The sequence below is a fragment of the Dermacentor albipictus genome, chromosome 8 (assembly GCF_038994185.2).
Source record: "Dermacentor albipictus isolate Rhodes 1998 colony chromosome 8, USDA_Dalb.pri_finalv2, whole genome shotgun sequence".
Lineage (NCBI taxonomy): Eukaryota > Metazoa > Arthropoda > Arachnida > Ixodida > Ixodidae > Dermacentor > Dermacentor albipictus.
The window spans coordinates 28,318,334-28,335,279 of NC_091828.1; the positions used below are offsets into that span (position 1 = coordinate 28,318,334).

At 44.2% G+C, this 16,946-nt stretch overlaps 1 protein-coding gene across 1 annotated transcript in view; it reads left to right on the forward strand.

Moving 5' to 3' along the window:
* Positions 1–10,239, forward strand: part of LOC135905248 (serine/threonine-protein kinase LMTK1-like) — an 89,493-nt gene extending 79,254 nt beyond the window's left edge. Inside the window, exon 17 of the mRNA XM_065436259.1 lies at positions 3,099–10,239. Within this exon, the coding sequence (XP_065292331.1) occupies positions 3,099–3,385 (287 nt within the window). The 3' untranslated portion in view covers positions 3,386–10,239. The remainder of the gene's footprint in view (positions 1–3,098) is intronic.
* Positions 10,240–16,946: the final 6,707 nt, after the last annotated feature.

The window sequence follows — 16,946 nt, forward strand, 5'->3', positions numbered from 1 at the left end:
CAACAGCACCGTGTATGGAAAGCATAAGAAGCATATGCAAACATTGGTCTTATTAGCCACCAAATGGCATGCTGATCGCATCAAATATGCGAGTTCAGTGTTCATGCACGTGGATTAGCGCAGCTGGGAGCTCTCTACTCACATGCAAGCACACAGACGCATTTGGCACGCATACTCGCGGTAGTTGCTGGCTGGTTGACCGTGGAACCAAGAGCCACTGTTATGGCCGTCAATCTAAACCGCACGTGCGATTTAGCGCTTGATCACCGATGGGCCACCCATAGGAACATATTAGCGACAAGCTTTCTATGATGGTTTGTGGCTAATTGTCACATTGGTTGGCAGCAAATTTTTGTCACAGCTACACCATTGGCCAGAGTGTCTAGCCCGTTAGCCTAATCGGAGATTCATCTTTGGATGATGGCTTCCCAAGTTATGGTTACTGTTACTATAGTATTTAACTTTTCATAACGTCTTGTCCATAAACACCATGTATTTAAAACCTCAATGTAACGAAGTGCGCTTGTATGCGATTTCAGTATAACGAAATTTCACTGCTGCCGCAGAGGAATGCCGAGACAATAAATGGAAACGTTCGCCGACACAGATGGTCAGATGATTGAATTACAAACAGCTGTTTGCAAACACACCTCTCAAATCATGTGTTGCGACAGGAGTGACAGCCAAAGTGGAGCGGCATTGTGTTTCGTATAAAGTCCAAGTGCAATAAGATCCTATCGTGCCCCACGCATTGTGTGCTTTAGGTGCGTGCGAGGGTGAGAGAAGAAAGATGGTGGCTTCACGAGTGCCGCCTTCCCGCGCAAGCAAAGGGTAAAAGGAGGAGGAGAGCGAGCTCACGGTAACGCCCGCGCCAGGGGGCAGTAAGTTGGCGTGCCTCTGGGCCATGGCTGCGCATGGCTGTAAGCACGGCGGAACGCATACGCTGCCGCATACCCTGCTTTATAGGTAACTGGCCACGTGTGCAAAGAGTGGGTGTAACAAGGCAGTGTGGCACAATGTAAGCAGTCTTACAGCACATTTAGTATTGGAGGTTGCGTAATCTGGAGTTTCTGTAACCCGTTGGAGTGAGAGGCAGACAAAGCATTCCCTTCCCGCTGCCGCCACTTTTCCCGATAGCTTCGTCCCTGTGCGGGCAATGCTATCAGCCACGTGGTGCACACAAAAGCATGACTAGCTTCGCTTAATTTGTGCCACCGGGAATATATTGTGGACGTTCGTGGCATGAAACTGTATCACCTGTCGCCGACTCCCAAATTTATCAAAATGTATTGTCTGATTGAAAGTTGCTTTTTTAGATCACCCGATAGTTCGGAAAATTTTGTGGCTCCTTTCGTGTAAGAAAAATAGATCGGTGACTGTACTTCTTTGCATAAAAGGATGAATTTCTATAGAACAAAATTTCGATATGACAAAGCAAATTGCCGATTTTACCAACTTCATTTTATCGAGGTCTAACTGTACTGTACGGTGACCCCTCATTCCGTACACCATTTTTAGGCGCACGACGCTCTTTTTGTAGCTTCGAGCAACCTGTCACAAGATTAGCTTTGGATTTTCATGGCAGCTCAAAAATATCCTGTGACGGTGCACTGACCCCCGGCCGCAGACACCTTTGCACAGCCTTCACGCATCGTGCGAACTGGCCGTGGGCCTCTCCGCTTGAGAACTCTTTACCGTTGAAGCCAATGACAACAGGCAGCGGTGATGAGTGACTTGATGAGCATTGCCCCCTTTTGTCTGTTGTACAGATTGGTCTTATACGAGCTTACAATAACCCAAAGAAACTACCTGCCATAAAAATGGAAAAACCCTCCTGTTTCCTGCAATAAAACTAGAAGGCAACACTTTCTAAGCAAAAGAAGATTGCCATTAAGCACAGTACGGCCCACTATTAGACTGAAAAAAAAAAAAGAAACATTGGTATTTAGGACAACTTTGCTATTTCTTCAGCTGCAGAGTGGAAAATGCACTTAATTCAATTTGCCAGACATATTTGCCTTTCTTTTGTTTCATTCGATTCGATATTCGATTTGAAATGTACTATTTGGTATTCACACACCCCTAGTGATTATCCTTCTCTGTGCACTTCTAGCTCGAATTGGTGCACTTGCTCAGTGGTGCATGATGTCCGAGACAGCGCTTCCAAAAATGCGTGCAAAGGCATTAGCCTTTACAGTTGCAGACTGTACTATATCTTAAGCTGCAGACAGCTTTGCAAAAATTTCAGAGATGTTCCATTTGAGAATTCAGACTCGGTCCCTTCGAGCCTTCGTGACTACGTGCCAGTTCGGTCTTGGCCACAGAGTTGACTATGTCCAGCAGAAAAGACAATGTTTTTATACATTGCTGGCACCTCCTCGAAACCAAAAGTAGCGAAGCCTAGTCAATCCTGTCATAGCCAGCTCCACACAAACCACGGCACAAACCAAGCCAAGCCGTTAATGTAAAGGACTGCATTTGCGCTTTGTTGTGTGTTGTAAAAGTTTCGCGCTTCCAGATTTGTTCAACATGGCCTTGCGCAACTTCTTTGACTGCTATCACAAATGTTTGCCAGTCGTAATCAAATAGCTTTAAATGATGCTAACTCCATCCTCGATGTCTCTGTTGAAGAGGGCGATGATTAAACGAGGCAACTGCTGGACGCTTTTGTGAAGAAACTCGCTATCGTATGGCTATTAAAGCACAGTTGGCCTTTGTTGAAGTTACAGGGGATACAGATTTGGTGCATTTGGAAAGAATACTTCCCTCTGTCTTTAGCTGCAGCCATGACGATAGTTGAGATGCAGACTCTCTAGGTTGCATGCAACAACACGTTGCCCAGCTTTTCTGGCCACTTGCAGGGCAATGACTCAACTTCTGACGAATTCAATACTTTTTAATTCGTTTATTCAAACATTTGGGCAGTCCCTGCTGAATCTGAATTATCAGTCAGTGACTGTATTGTGTTCTGTACCATACATGTTATCAAGCAAGATAGTCAGAGGGGCTCTATTTTGTTTGAACTCCATTTTACTTGAATTAGTTCCTGGTTCATTTGGAGTTCAAATTAACAAGGTTCCACTGTATTTTGAATGCAGAACCGTCCCTTGCTGAGGAGCCAAGCGAAGACCTGCTGATCAACCAGCGACCTCCGTGGGACTCCTCCATGAGCGACCTGTCGAACCTGGATGCATCAGACGACGCTGACTCCCTCCGTTCGGAAAGCCCCGTCAGGAAACCCTCTTCTGCCACCGTAGCAACGGCCAATCGCAACTTTGACCGCAATGCCAACAGCAACCTCCGCCCTGTGCGCACAGCCTCAGAAGACTCGAATGCTAACAGCAGCTGTCACACGAACTTGGCACCTGCTGCCAATCACCACTAAGCTTAAAGACAGTGCGTGTAGAAAGTGTTGTTTCAGGATGAAGACCACCTAGCATCTCGCAGAAATCTCCCTCCTCTAGCAGCAAAACGAGTAATTACCAATTCCAGGCATGTCCCGGATATGAGTAGCTGAGAGCAATGTTGAAGAAAGTCTTGACTATCTCAAGTGACTGAAGTGAGGTCTGAAAATAGGCACTTGTGTTGCCTCGTTTGCTGGAGTGTCCACCTAGGGCTGCGCTGGTAATGCGATTACTAAGCTTGCAGTGATCGCTGCAACCATCTTGGGTATGTCTCGGCAATCTCGTCACCTTGGAGACTGGTCATCGAGTCAACAATCCAGTATAGATGCACTGAAGTCATCTGCTGCTGTATTTGTGGACCATGCAAGTGCAAGGCAAGCTGGAGGTGTGGTGTTGGCAGAAAGTCCTGTACGGTTTGTGTTCGGGCACTCGACGCTCTCGTGATGTGGCTGTGCAGAACCTGCTAAAAGATGCCATTTAGAAACTTCGCGGTTGATGAATGTTTCCATCTGTGATTTAAGTGATGCGGAATTGAGGGGCTGAAAATGTGTCCCTGTGTCGTCTCCTTCCAAGCCCGCAGTCATTTCTTGTTCCCATGTCTCTGCGACATGTGGACAAGCTCTCGGAAGAGGTTCTGCGACAAGATAAGTCAGCTGCTCCCGTCACAGGTGTAGCAGTTTACCACTTATTGTCCGACGCATCCTCGAACAATGCCTGTGCCCTCAGGTTTACCAGTCATGTACAGACCCCTCTTGTGTAATCCTGTTTATGAGTCCATCCTTTCATGTTGTGTCGTGCTGTATGACACTGTCTTTTTGGGGAACTTGGCACCATTTATGGGATCGACTACCATTGCTCTCAATTTTTCTTTATTCTCTTGTGTGTATCGAGACTGCTGCACTCTAACTGGGTGTCACGTGATTGATACTGCTACAAAGCAATTGCAGGCTTCACATTACACAGCAAAAGCGAAGCAATTCGCTGGAGTGTGTTGATCGGTGCCATCTCAGTACAAGTTTAAAGGCCACAAACTAATGGCTGCACGGACAATGTCATTGCTTGTGCTCTGGTATTTGTAGATATCAAACGACTCGTACAGCATAACCTGGGGGTCACCTGCACTAACAGTTCTTCACCATGGGTTTACCATCTACACGCAGCGAAGAAAGCTTCGGGCATGTGATGGTGAGTTGCCATTTAGCAAGTTGCCTAGGGATGAGAAGCGACATTTGCACAATATGTTTTATGTTTGTCTTTTGACAACTTTCCGTCACTCTGGTAGGACTTCTTGAACTAAGTTTCTGTCTTAAAATCTTTTAATGAAGTGGCCTCGTGTCTCCATCAGTCATGGTGTCGAATCTGTTCCTCCATGTCTGGACTCTTTGCCACTCTAGTCCTTCCTTAGATATACATCAGTCTTCTTTAACGGCAACGAACCAGCAGTTTGTCAAGTCTTAGCTACTCAAGTGAGGCTGTAAGGGCAAAAGGTGATTGTACAACCTCCTTCATTAAAGGCGGATCCTGTGCAGTCCTTGTGCAGATCACTACATTTTTAGAAGTCAGCATTGCAAATATCAAACTGTTGGAGCCTCTTTGCTTAAACATAATGCACTTGATTGTCATCATGAATGCATTCTGAAATTGAAAAGTACATTATGCATGCAGTCAATACATTTTCCTTGCTGGACATCTGAATTGCATGCAGTGTTCCCCAGGCTATCAGTGAATTGGCATTTCATGGACCCCTTGCATTGTAATCTTACATGCTGCCTTCGCAGTTCATTGCAAAAGTGTAAAGGCCGCTGTTTGCATCACTGGAGTGGGTCAGTTCCCAAGTCAAAAGTTAAGGTCGTCAGTCAATATTCGTAGTCAAACGGGAGCCCAGTCTAGGAGTATACACGCTCGAGCCAGTGCAGCCCCAGGACATGGTAACTGGTGCACTCTGGTGATGAGATCGGGAGCCCTTGCACTGTTGTCACCAGCTGTACATTGCTTTCTGGCAGAGAATGTCACCACCTCGTGTGCTTCGAAAAGAATTTAATCCTTTCGTAGCCAGTGTTGTTGTACAATGCTGCATTGTCCTTCTGCTTGCACGAGCCTTAAATGTGTTGGTTTCAAGCCCCGACCTTCCTCCATTTGTGCAGCCATAGTCGAACAAAGTTTGGTTTGTTGCGTCTTTCATGATTGTGTAAGAGAAGCTGTTTGCACAGACTTGATGAAAAATGGCTTGAATGGCAGGGGTGAGCATTCCAGGGAAAACACGGGGAAGGCGGGAGATGGAAATTCAAGGCTGTGAGCAAAATGAGAACAAAGTAAAAGTAGGAGCCAGCGTTTTGACAAGTGGTTTTGTCTTTGGGGTGAGCAATGGAATTTGAAGGTGAGCAAAGAGGCTGCTTATTTGCATTGGCCTTCCCCAGCTATCAGGTGGGGCTACTGGTTCAAATGTGCAACAGTCCATCACTGCAGCAATAGCTGGGAGTGCAAGAGGTCAGCTTATGGAGACAGAGTGCACGCTTGGGGCTTCACACCAGAAGTCTGCAACATTCTCTTAATTTAGTGGACGTGTCGGAAGTTTTCAATATGTTGTGAAACTGAGCTTCTCTGATGTGCGAGAAAGAATTTCAGGAAAGGCACGATGTTGAGCTGCGTGATCTCGCGGCTAATCGAAGCAATGCGGATTTAAGTAACATGATTCTCTTGCCAGATAAGACAAAAAAGAAGCCGCCCCTGTTGTCCTCCTATAGCTGCAATATGTTATCTTTATAAAATAGGTAATGTCTGTGCGAACACCATCGTGCAATCCACTTCATTCATTTTCATGTCTGCTGTTTATATTCCCGTCTATTCATTTTCACAATTTGAGCCGGTGCAGTAGACAGGTGTGGTGGTTTGCTGGAATAGGCTCTGCCAAATCAGGAGATGCAAATAGATTCGTCCTACAGCTTGCTCGGTCTTCTGTGCTTTTAAATTGTTCATTTTCATTAATTTTTTTCCCATACTTTTCTGACCTCGACATCTTCATAGCGCTTAGATGTTTGAGGTAATGTTTGCTCATTATGTGGCATCCCCATGGTTTCAGGTAATAATGCCTGCTGTGATTCGTTTGAGTGATCACCACACTGATTGCGAGTCCTGCCGGTCATTCACTTTCATTTGAGGCAGGTTGACGGTTTTCACACCCACAGTGATCGCAGGGCCCGAGATAAAGCTTGTGCCAGTGCTCGATTCCTCAGTCTGCGCATCTTGCCCCGCTGTAGTCTTATGCGTGACAAAAAATGTAGGTATTTTACTTTGCGCGTAGTGTGCTGCTAGTTGAAATTGTATATAGAGTTGGGTTTCTATTTTTTTTTCCGTATTGTCTTGTATAATACCTTGAAACCTATGTTTCTTTACATGTGGATGTCAGCAGAGTAAGTTGTGGTTTCTGAGAAATTTTTATTTTCAAACCTGTTTGTGTCATTCCCACTGTCTAAGCTTTGGCCAGTGCTTGCATGTTTCAAACTTGTTAACGCAACATGGGACACAACATGCTTCATCTATGTTGAAGGGCTTTTTTAATAGTTGAATGTGCAGTGAAAAGCCTAGAGGGTGTTGAATTGGAGCATAAGAAAAAGACCTTCGGGTCGTGTACAGCAGCCAACATGTGGGTTCTCAGCAACTTGTTGCACTGGAAGCTACAAGTGACGTCAGTCAACCAGAAGGGGCTCGTGCATAGTCTGCCTCTAATCGACCTTCATGCAATGCTGACTGAGTGGTGGTGCACAATGGGCATGCTTCTCTTTCGTCTCGGAACATGCAGTGAGCTCTCGTAACCGACTGCCTAATGTGAGTGCCAGCCATCACTCTGCTGCACGGAGTATATGAGACATGGTGCAGTTTGGTTTCAGGGCACCAGAACAGCTCCTGCAGAATTCCATGACCCTTGTAAATGTACAGTCAAGACCACAAGCGCGTGCACTCGACCATGCAAATGGTTGCCTGTGTTATGTGTAAACGGGGCTCCCCTTCTCTGTTGTTTTGGAGGGTGAGATGGGTGTGGGTGAGTGGCCGTGCCGTTGTTGCACCAGTACAGCAAGGACGAGAAGCTGGGCACGTCGTGTACAGCATTGCTCAAAAGATATAGGCCACGCGAATGCTAGTGTGTCGCGTTGGGGCGGTACGGTAGGGTTTGTGGTGAGATATGGTCACTCTGATGCTGTGCGGGATGGGAAAAAGTGTCCGCGTCGCTATTTAGATTTGCGGATTGTTTTTTGGATTACCGGAAATTCAGTACAAGCCGTGCTACATGGCATCAAATCTGTTCTTATTACGTGGCTCGGGGTCTCTTGATTTACTCTGTAGCTGTGTGCTGGAAGAGTACGAATAATCCATCCACGGGACAGGTGTGGCATTCGCAAGGTAAGCAGAATAGAGTTTGGGAACCTGTAGTATAGTAAATCTGCAATGGGCAGGGGAAAGATATGTTGACGCGTCTGATGCTTTGCGCACCCTTCATTGTTTTAGATTTATTCATACAGTGCAGCTTTTTTCGTGGAATTTCGGAATAGCTGAAGGACTTTTGGTGCTATTTGCACATTCTTGTTTTTTGCTGTTATGTAGTGTGTGCAAGCTGAGGCTTGAATTGTCATACTGCATATTTTTTAGCAGCGCTGTTCTGGCAGACATTTCATCAAGCTAAATGACGCATCTTCTGCTTAACATCTGTTGCACCTTTCATTCTCTTTGCGGCCCTTTAATGACTTGTGTTTTCTGTATAACATTCTTTAGAAATTATACAAAATTTATTCAGAATCTGAATCAGTGCTGTAGTTATGAATTTGTAGGGGTCCTTGAAAACAATGGAAAATCAGAGGGCCCTTTCGAATGCCCATAAATCTCGCAAGGTTCTTAGAAATCGTAATAATTTTGCTTTCTGATAGGCTTGTAGGATATTTCTTGGTCATCTAGCCACAATGTAGGCCAAAGTCAACAAATTTGGGCCTTTTAGCAACTGTGTAGTAGATAGTGGTATTATTTTTCTTGTGCTTTTTTTTATTGATATGAAGAAAGAAAATCATGCTTGTATTTGAAATCAGTATTAGTGCTTTTCTTGTGTATTTGTTTTTGTGATAGGTGTGTTCCGATTTTTTACCAGGAATGGCTTCTGTGATTCTCCAGGTTTTCTTGAAACAAGTTGAGTGCTTGTATATATCTTCTTTATTTTACTTTGATGTGAACATGGACTGCTGTGTACCCGTGTTTTACTTACGGGTGCAATTTGTTGAGATTTCTTGAGTGGGACATGTGTTCTGTGCTTATTATTGCAGACTCGGGATTCTGACTGTACTCATTATGGCTTCTAAATGTGCACCAGGCATTGTCTTGCCAGCACCTGCGGGCTGTGTCAAAATCTATTTTGATAGTCTTTGTTTTCTGACCAGCTGGCGTCATTGTACATGTATTTTTATTTACGCAGGCCTGGCAGATGTCTGTGCTGCGTCTGCATACGTAATTTATCTTATTGAGCAAGCTGTATGCAACTCTCATCTGCTCTGCAGTGGGTCTGGCTTTGAACTGATTGCACCTATGTTTGATGGTGGTGACTTATGTCAGCTTTATTGCAAAAGCAAACGACTCAAAATTTTTATCCCCCCCCCCTCCTTTGTTTTGACGCCACATTTCTAAACCACTGCCGTATATGACTGCAACTGCTCCTAGGTTTTTCAAAATATACCGCATCTCTTGACAACAGACGATTTCATGTGCTGAAGGTATGGGCGTTGTTACATTGTAAATTCTATACCATTGCTATGAACATTTTCTTTACGTAAGCTTGGCTTACGTAAAGAAAGGGGCATTGTTTCCAAGGCTTCAGTGAGGCACGTAAACTCAGGCACGGCAAAGCGCAAGAAAAGTTACATTGGTAGCATAGCTACTCCCTTGGTGTCACGTTGTTTCCCCTGTACAGGAAAGTATTGTGCTGTAGAATTTCTTTGAAAACAAGTGTATGCCATTGTTGCTCGTCAAAAAACTGCATAAGCCAGAAAAGCGGGTATCTTTTGGAAATGAAAGAAATAGTGCTTCAAAAATATGCTTAGAATGGGCTTTCCAGATTTACACTTGACATTGCAACCTGAATTTTTTGCATCTCGTGTTTTGTTGCTTGCAGTGCCTCGCACCATGGGGATTTCGGTATTGCGCTTTTCTTTCGCTCCAGTTAATAATGATTCAGACGTTTGCGTAACTGGAAAGGCAAAGCGCTCACTTGTAATTCAGCATCTAAGGTTGCTCGTAGAAGGTGGGAGGAGAGCATAGGCGTTTGTTTATACGTAGATATGAAGAGCCTTTTGTGCTTAACTTTATGTACTACAGAAAGGTGTGGAAATCGTCTTGTAGATCTTGTTTTCAGTTGCTTCTGTTTGGGCTTTCCTGTATCTACCGCGTGCCCATAGTCACAATTAGCCTGTGTGCGAGTCGTGCAGTGTGCATTGTACATAGTGTGCATGGCTCAGGAGAGGTGCTGCTGTGCCACAGGAAGGAGTTATGGTTGTGCTTATATTTATTCGTCCCGTAACATGCGTACAGCGTGTAGACAGGCTCGTCTTAGCGGAGCCTCGAAATGAGTGCCAGTCATAGAATAATATGGTGTATTTTTCTTCCCCCTTGCCCCCCCCCCTTGCCATTCTTCCATTCACCACAGTAGTTTTATCAAGAGTATTTCAGTGACGCCACGTCTCTGTCCTGTTACCGGTACAGATGCCGCAAGCGTGTCGAAATGTTCAAGTTTGTGTAGCGGTTCGACAACTCTGTAGCCCACCTTGTGCATCATGTACAAAAATAAAATATGACGTAGCTATGTGCCTGTGACTGTGTTTTGTTACGTGCTTAGCACGTCGGTGTTGCAAAGTTTTTGGACTTCTGGCTTGTCTGCATGTGACATTAGTGCCTGAGGTGGTACAGTGTGAGCCTTCCAAACCACTGCAATTCCATTTTAATTTTGCCACATAACTGCAGCTGGTAGAATAATAATAACTGGTAGATTATCCCATTTACCAAAAATAAATTACTAGAAACCCCAGAAATAACCGACAGTGGTAACTGTGTCTGATGAAAAAGGGAGCTGTGGCCCAGACCGGATACTGGACGCTTTTCTCAAACGGTATGCGGAGCCAGTTAATAAGTATCTATGCTTAATATTCACAAAATCTATCCAGAATTCAGATTCCTTCTGAATGGAAAGTCGCAAAAATAATCCCAGTGCATGAATCCGGTGACAAGACAATCTCATTAAACTACAGGCCCATTTCCTTGACGTGTACCAGCTGTAAAATACTCGAGCATATTGTCCTCAAATTCATCACAAAGTTTGTCAAAGACAATGATCTGCTACACCCCAACCAGCATGCATTTCAGAGAGGCCTATCGACCGTAACGCAACTCGTCAAGAAGGTAATGCACGACTTGGCCCAAGGCATTAAGAAACGCTCCCAAATTTACATAATTTTATAGATTTCTCAAAGGCGTTTGATCGGGTTTCCCATGAACAGCTAGTTTTCCAGCTGGTCCGTAAACTTGGGGATGGGCCAATGACTCGATGAATATCAAGCTATTTGTCCGGCCGTCAACAATTTGTGCAATGCAATGAGCATGTTCCTGACATATTAAATGTCTCATCCGGTGTGCCCCAGGGATCCATCTTGGCACCGGTATTATTCTTGTTGTTTATAAATGCCCTGACAGTCAACATTAATGCGAATATTAGGCTATTCGCAGATGAGTGCGTGCTGTATAAAGAGGCTAAAAGCTACAGTGACTAAATTGAGCTGAACATTTCATGAATGAGTAGTAAGTTGGTGCTCTAAATGGCAAATGGTGATTAATTCAGTCAAAACAGTTGCAATGTCAATAACAAAAAAGAAAACAAGCTTAGCATTTCCTTATGGTTTTCATAACATCGCGCTTTAAAATGTAACCCAGTACAAATATTTTGGTGTAATAATAACTTCTGATCTCAGTTGGGCAGCCCACACGGAAGCTGTAACCGCGAAAGCAATGAAAAAATTGTTTTCCCTTGAGCGGACGCTGCGGCAACGCTGAGCGTGACATAAAGCTTTTAGCGTACACCACACTTGTCCGACCGATTCTAGAATATGCCAATATAATCTGGTTCCCCTTCATAAGTAGCGGTATCGGCATGCTTGAAAATGTGCAGTGCAAAGCTATTAGATTTATTTTTAACCGCTGTCAACGCCTTGATTTCCCGACAGAATTGCTACGCCATGCAGGTTTGCCCTCACTCCAAAGTCGAGCTAAAATTCACCACCTGAATTTCTTATATATGCTACTGCACAACTATTTTACGATAGACCACACAACATACGTCGAAACTAAAGAATCAAGGCACCTACATCATACACATGATCTCAAACTCTAAGCATATTCGTGCAACAACAATGCATTCTATTATTTTTTTCTCTCTAGATGCATTCGGGAATGGAATACTCTTGGCTGACTTGTAGTCGAGCAGCATAGAATTGATGATTTCCTTGAGATGTTACATAACTCACCTAATACGTACTCATCAGCCTGATGTCATTTATTTGTATTCTCCATATAATTATGTTTTTTCTATTGGTATGCTTGTCGGTACTCGTATTCATACCGTCTTGTATTCGTCTATCTCGGTATTCATACTGTTGTACGTGTATACTTTTTCTTATTTGTACTTGTTTAGCATATCTGCCCCTGACAATTACTATTATTACTGCTTCTTTCTGTACCCCACTCCTGTAATAACTCTGTGAAAGGGTTGACAGTATGTTGAAATAAATAAATTGCACTTCAACGATACCAAATAAAGCCACTCTCAGAAACCTTGAGAGAAAGCTTGATAAGCCAGGAATGGTGTTAAATTGGGGCATGTGGCGATGCCATTTTGGAGCTTCTGCAACATGTCACCATGAATTTTAACATGAACCCACAAGAAAGCTGTGCTCACCAGGAACGTTCGTAGTTCCGAAGTTGTCGGGACTGCTTCATCCTCACATGTACAATTGATATACTCTGCAGAGCATTAGATGCAACCAGGCTAGACCTCCGAGTGTTCATAGAATGTATATTTACACAATTTTTTTAATGTACCTGATGGGCATGGCCTAAAACTCATTACCACTCCCTCTATTGTATTGCGCCCTCACTATGGACCGTTCCCTTCAATCTCGTCTGCATCTATGTGGCTCAGATCAACGTTAGCTCAGATGAAGAGAGCATCTTGTGTACCATTTCTGCGATCTCGAGACATTCAACAACCACTTTTCTACGTAAATGCAGAAACATTCCTATTCACTAAATTCTGTAGTGCAAACAAGCAAATGTCCCCCGTTTCAGAAGAACACCACAAAGCTGCTCCGAAGCATGCCCATCACTCCATTCGTGCCCTAGTGCACCGAATGAGGGAGCAAGCTTGCTTTGCAGTGTGATAAGTGCACGTATGACAATGCTACTGTTTTCAACTTTAGGACCAGTTTCGAAAAGAGCATGAAGTCTGTGACATACCAAGTGACATGTGCCTTGTCACAAAAGAGGGCGTGGGCTAACTTTTCATGTACAATTAAAAAAAAAAGGAAAGTGCAGCTAGAGGTTGTGAAGGCTTGTTTAAATGCCTTTGTTCAGCCTTCCTCGAAACTTTCAAAAGAACAGTCACTGTAATTGTCGAACGAAATGTCGATGACCTCGTCATGCACAGGGTCAAGCTTAGTCGACAGGGAAGAGGAAGGGGCAACCGCCAACACCAGTTTCTCATGGAGCTCGCCGTACTCAAGCCCATCGGGGACGGTAGATAGACCACAGCGTTTGAATGATCATGCCACAACTTCCTCGGAAGTTATGGCCCTATCTAGCACTCCCTCAGGACACTGGGATTACAAGAAGTGCACTATCTTCCGGTGTTTTGGAAGAAATGTAGTAAAGCATGCCAGAAACGGGGGTTGTCTTTTTTTTCTGGAATGGAGCATCTCTAGGGATATTGCGATATATCTCAATGCAAGTAAGGATTCTTCTTGTGCCACGGTGTAACATACCAAATGACTTAAAGAAATTCAAGTGAAAGAATCCGTTGAATGTAATATGCTATTCCATTAGGAGGTCAGTGTGCTTTAGAAATATCTATGATGTGACATTTCTTCAAGTTTTATGAAGGAATTATTTTTTTTATTACACAAAACAGAGGTGCGCTTATGCTAATTTGTTGGTCAAAATACGCGGTTTTCTGTTATCATTCGGCACACCATATGAACTTAGTGTATATATTGTTATGAAGAGGAAACCCAACACACAAATGTATGTAAGACTCCACAGGGAAAGTTAGTGGTACTCATGTAGGCTGGTACAAATGTCACAGCTTGTTCTTGTTCCCTAGCAAAATGGTGCAACCCACTCTGCGGGATAGGCCATGAATCGGGTGGTTGAAGGAACTGTTAGCATTCTTTTAAAAAATAAATTCCAGGAGACAGTCTACCACTTCCCCTTTGTCTCCCTCTTTCGTGCACAGTCCTATCCAAAATTCAATTCACCGTAACAACATACACTTAAATCTCGTTATAGCGAAACGGCTTATAACGAAATAATGGACATAACGAAAGAATTATAATTCCCCTTGAAAGTCCCCATAGAAGCCCATGTGTTTATAATTTTGTTTTAATCAAAAAAGATTTATTTATCAACGGATATAACGAAAAATCTTCATTGCAAAATCGCACCTAACAAGCCACTTTGTACACAACATATAGCTTTCTTAAATTGCGCGACGCGTTGCGGCCCTCCGATGCGGCAGTTCAAATCTCCCGCGGCGGCCCCTCAACATCTGGCAACGCTCAACGTCAGGCCAAGTAGGCGAAGCAGCCAATTCCGTTGCATTACAGTGTACTAGATAGGGGCAGTGTGTTCAGACGGCGCGGCGCGCCACGCACCGCTTTGAAGCCGGGAGCGTAGACAGGTCCCGGATGTATGCGGCGGCGCTGCAGTCGCACGGGCTGTACGGACGCGTTCTCCGTGTGTTAAGTTCTGTGGTGTTGCGGCCAGTTGCAGCGAGCTTGCCATATATGTGCTTGCTCTGAAGGGCTCTGAAGGAATTTCTCGAGTTTCTGTCTCGTTGGGAGTCACATGCAAAAGGATTGCCATTTGTTGGGCGTGTTGGTAGACTGACTTGGAAAGCATATTTAGCGCCAGCGAACAAGGACAGAAGGGAGACGACACCACAATGCGCTAACTTTAACTTGATTGTCAGGAAACACCCGCCTATTTAACTGTGCATGGGTTAAATAGGTGGGCGTTTCCTGAAAATCAAGTTGTTGAAGTTGGCGCATTCTGGTGTCGTCTCCCTTCTGTCCCTGTTCGCTGGCGTTAAATATGCTTTCCATTGCAAAAGGACTTTTCGGCTTGAGCCAGTCGACGGCAGATGGGCTCCGTGCGACATTGTGCAGCACTTTGGCTCTGTTAGAATACTTGGAAGGAGAGGGTTTTAAATACCTATTGACATCTAGACTAAGCCAATAAAAGTTGGAGAACTTCTTGTGAGGGGAGAGTAGTCGTGCGGATCCAACGATCACCCAACGCCGCCTCAATTTTTAATTGTTGTGAATTGCCTTTTTATATCTTGGCGAAGGCAATGCAAACAGGGAACACAGAGGTCAGCAAACATTTGGTATCGCTACTTCACTCATTTGATAATTCTGACAAGGAAGGGGACGTTGCGCCACAATTGTTGCGTTCGTTGAAGCTGTAAATCTTACGCTGGTAGAGCAAAGGCTAAACAATACTCCGGCAGAGCGCACCGGGCTTATGTGGAGGAAAGGAGCCGTGACCGCCTCATCCGTTATATATGGCAGGGTATGTCGCGAAGAAATTTTTTGCTCGCAAGAAATGTGAAGACTGCCGGTCTCTTCTTTTGCAGAACTCTAGTGTCAGTAGCAGTCTCAAAATTCACGAAATTTGTGACAGGGGAGGATTGCTGTATCCGTCCAAGTTGCTTTTCGAAGCACTAAAGAAACTTGAGGGAATATATTCACAACCTTCTTCCGCAAAGAGGAGCTTTGGAGCGACAGCATAGTTGATGCCATGATTCTAGTGAAAGCTTTAAATTTGGCTATGCTATGCTGCAAATTACATGCTGATGATTTCACATCAGCAGTTGTGCGTTTTTATGTCCTAACAAGGCTGCACTTTTACGTAAAAAGTGTTAATCAGTGAAGAGAAGCATGACGAAAAAAGAAATTGCACTTTAAAGTTAGCGATACTGTTCTTAGCAGGCTGGTGCAACATATGTATGCTGACCCTTCTTTGTCTTTTTCATCTGAATGCACAACTTTTTCTGGTGCATTCAAAAAGCTAATTTTGTTAATATAATTAAAAATGAATGAAGTAATTTATTTGCGCATATTAATTCCGCTGTAGGTCTCCATTGTTTGGGTAGGAATGTACTTGCACTGTTTTTCTGTGTTTTGGCATACTGTGTGTAGTTTTGCAGAGATGCCTTTTACTTAGCGCCTTTCCTACCTGTTTTATTCCTTCCATAGAAATGTGGGATGCCGGTGTGTCTCATACTCGCACATGAGCCTGACGTTCAGGAATACTTCATGATGTAAATAAAAAAAAATCACGAATAAACTTATGTAGTTGCAGGGGGTTCGCGAAACAGAACGAGGGACAAATGTTTATCGCGAAAGAAGGTAAATGCCAAGCAGGGAAGCTCTTTGGCTTTGGGCTATGTACGTACATGTTGTTTTGCCTTCTCTTCTACAACAGCGGCTGAGGAACTAAGCGCTTGACGTTGGGTCGCGGATGCCGCGGCCGCTTTTTTATGAATGCGAACCGCAAAAGAAAATGTGTGCACCTGGAATCCGAGCTGGTTTAAATCAATTCGATGTCCTTTACTACGGCGTTATTTCCAGCCGACTTTTCTGTTCGAATAATTTCTGGTTACGTGGCAACGTGGCTCAAAACAAGTTTAACGGCTTTACGCCATTACTTCTGTGTCTGCAAAACCTTTGCTGTCAGGTTAATAAATGCGTCTAATGGGCGTTGAGATGCGCTAGGAGTGCACATACCATTCATCTCTTATATGTAGTGAGTTTCGGGGATGCATCTTAACATCCGCCGAGCATTTGCACGTCTATTTGATTGCAACAGAAAACGATTATCAAATATCAGCGTGCAGCGCTGGCACTGCGCCGTACGTTCCGTACAGGATGGATGGATGGATGTTATGAGCGTCCCCTTTGGAACGGGGCGGTGGCTTGCGCCACCAAGCTCTTGCTACTATGCTGTCTAATATCCTACCTAGGTTAACCAATGAAAAAAAAAAAAACACTATGAACTACCACATCCAAATTTTCTGATACCCTATTGTGAACTGTGCTTTTGTACGTCTCCGTCCTTTGTCGTTTCCCTACTTTTCTTCCACCAATCCTCCAATCGCCTCTTACTGATGTCTATTGCGGACCTGTTTGCTTTACCACTGCTCCCGCTGAACCCAAGGGCTTCAAGGAGGCCAGTGGTGCCTAGATC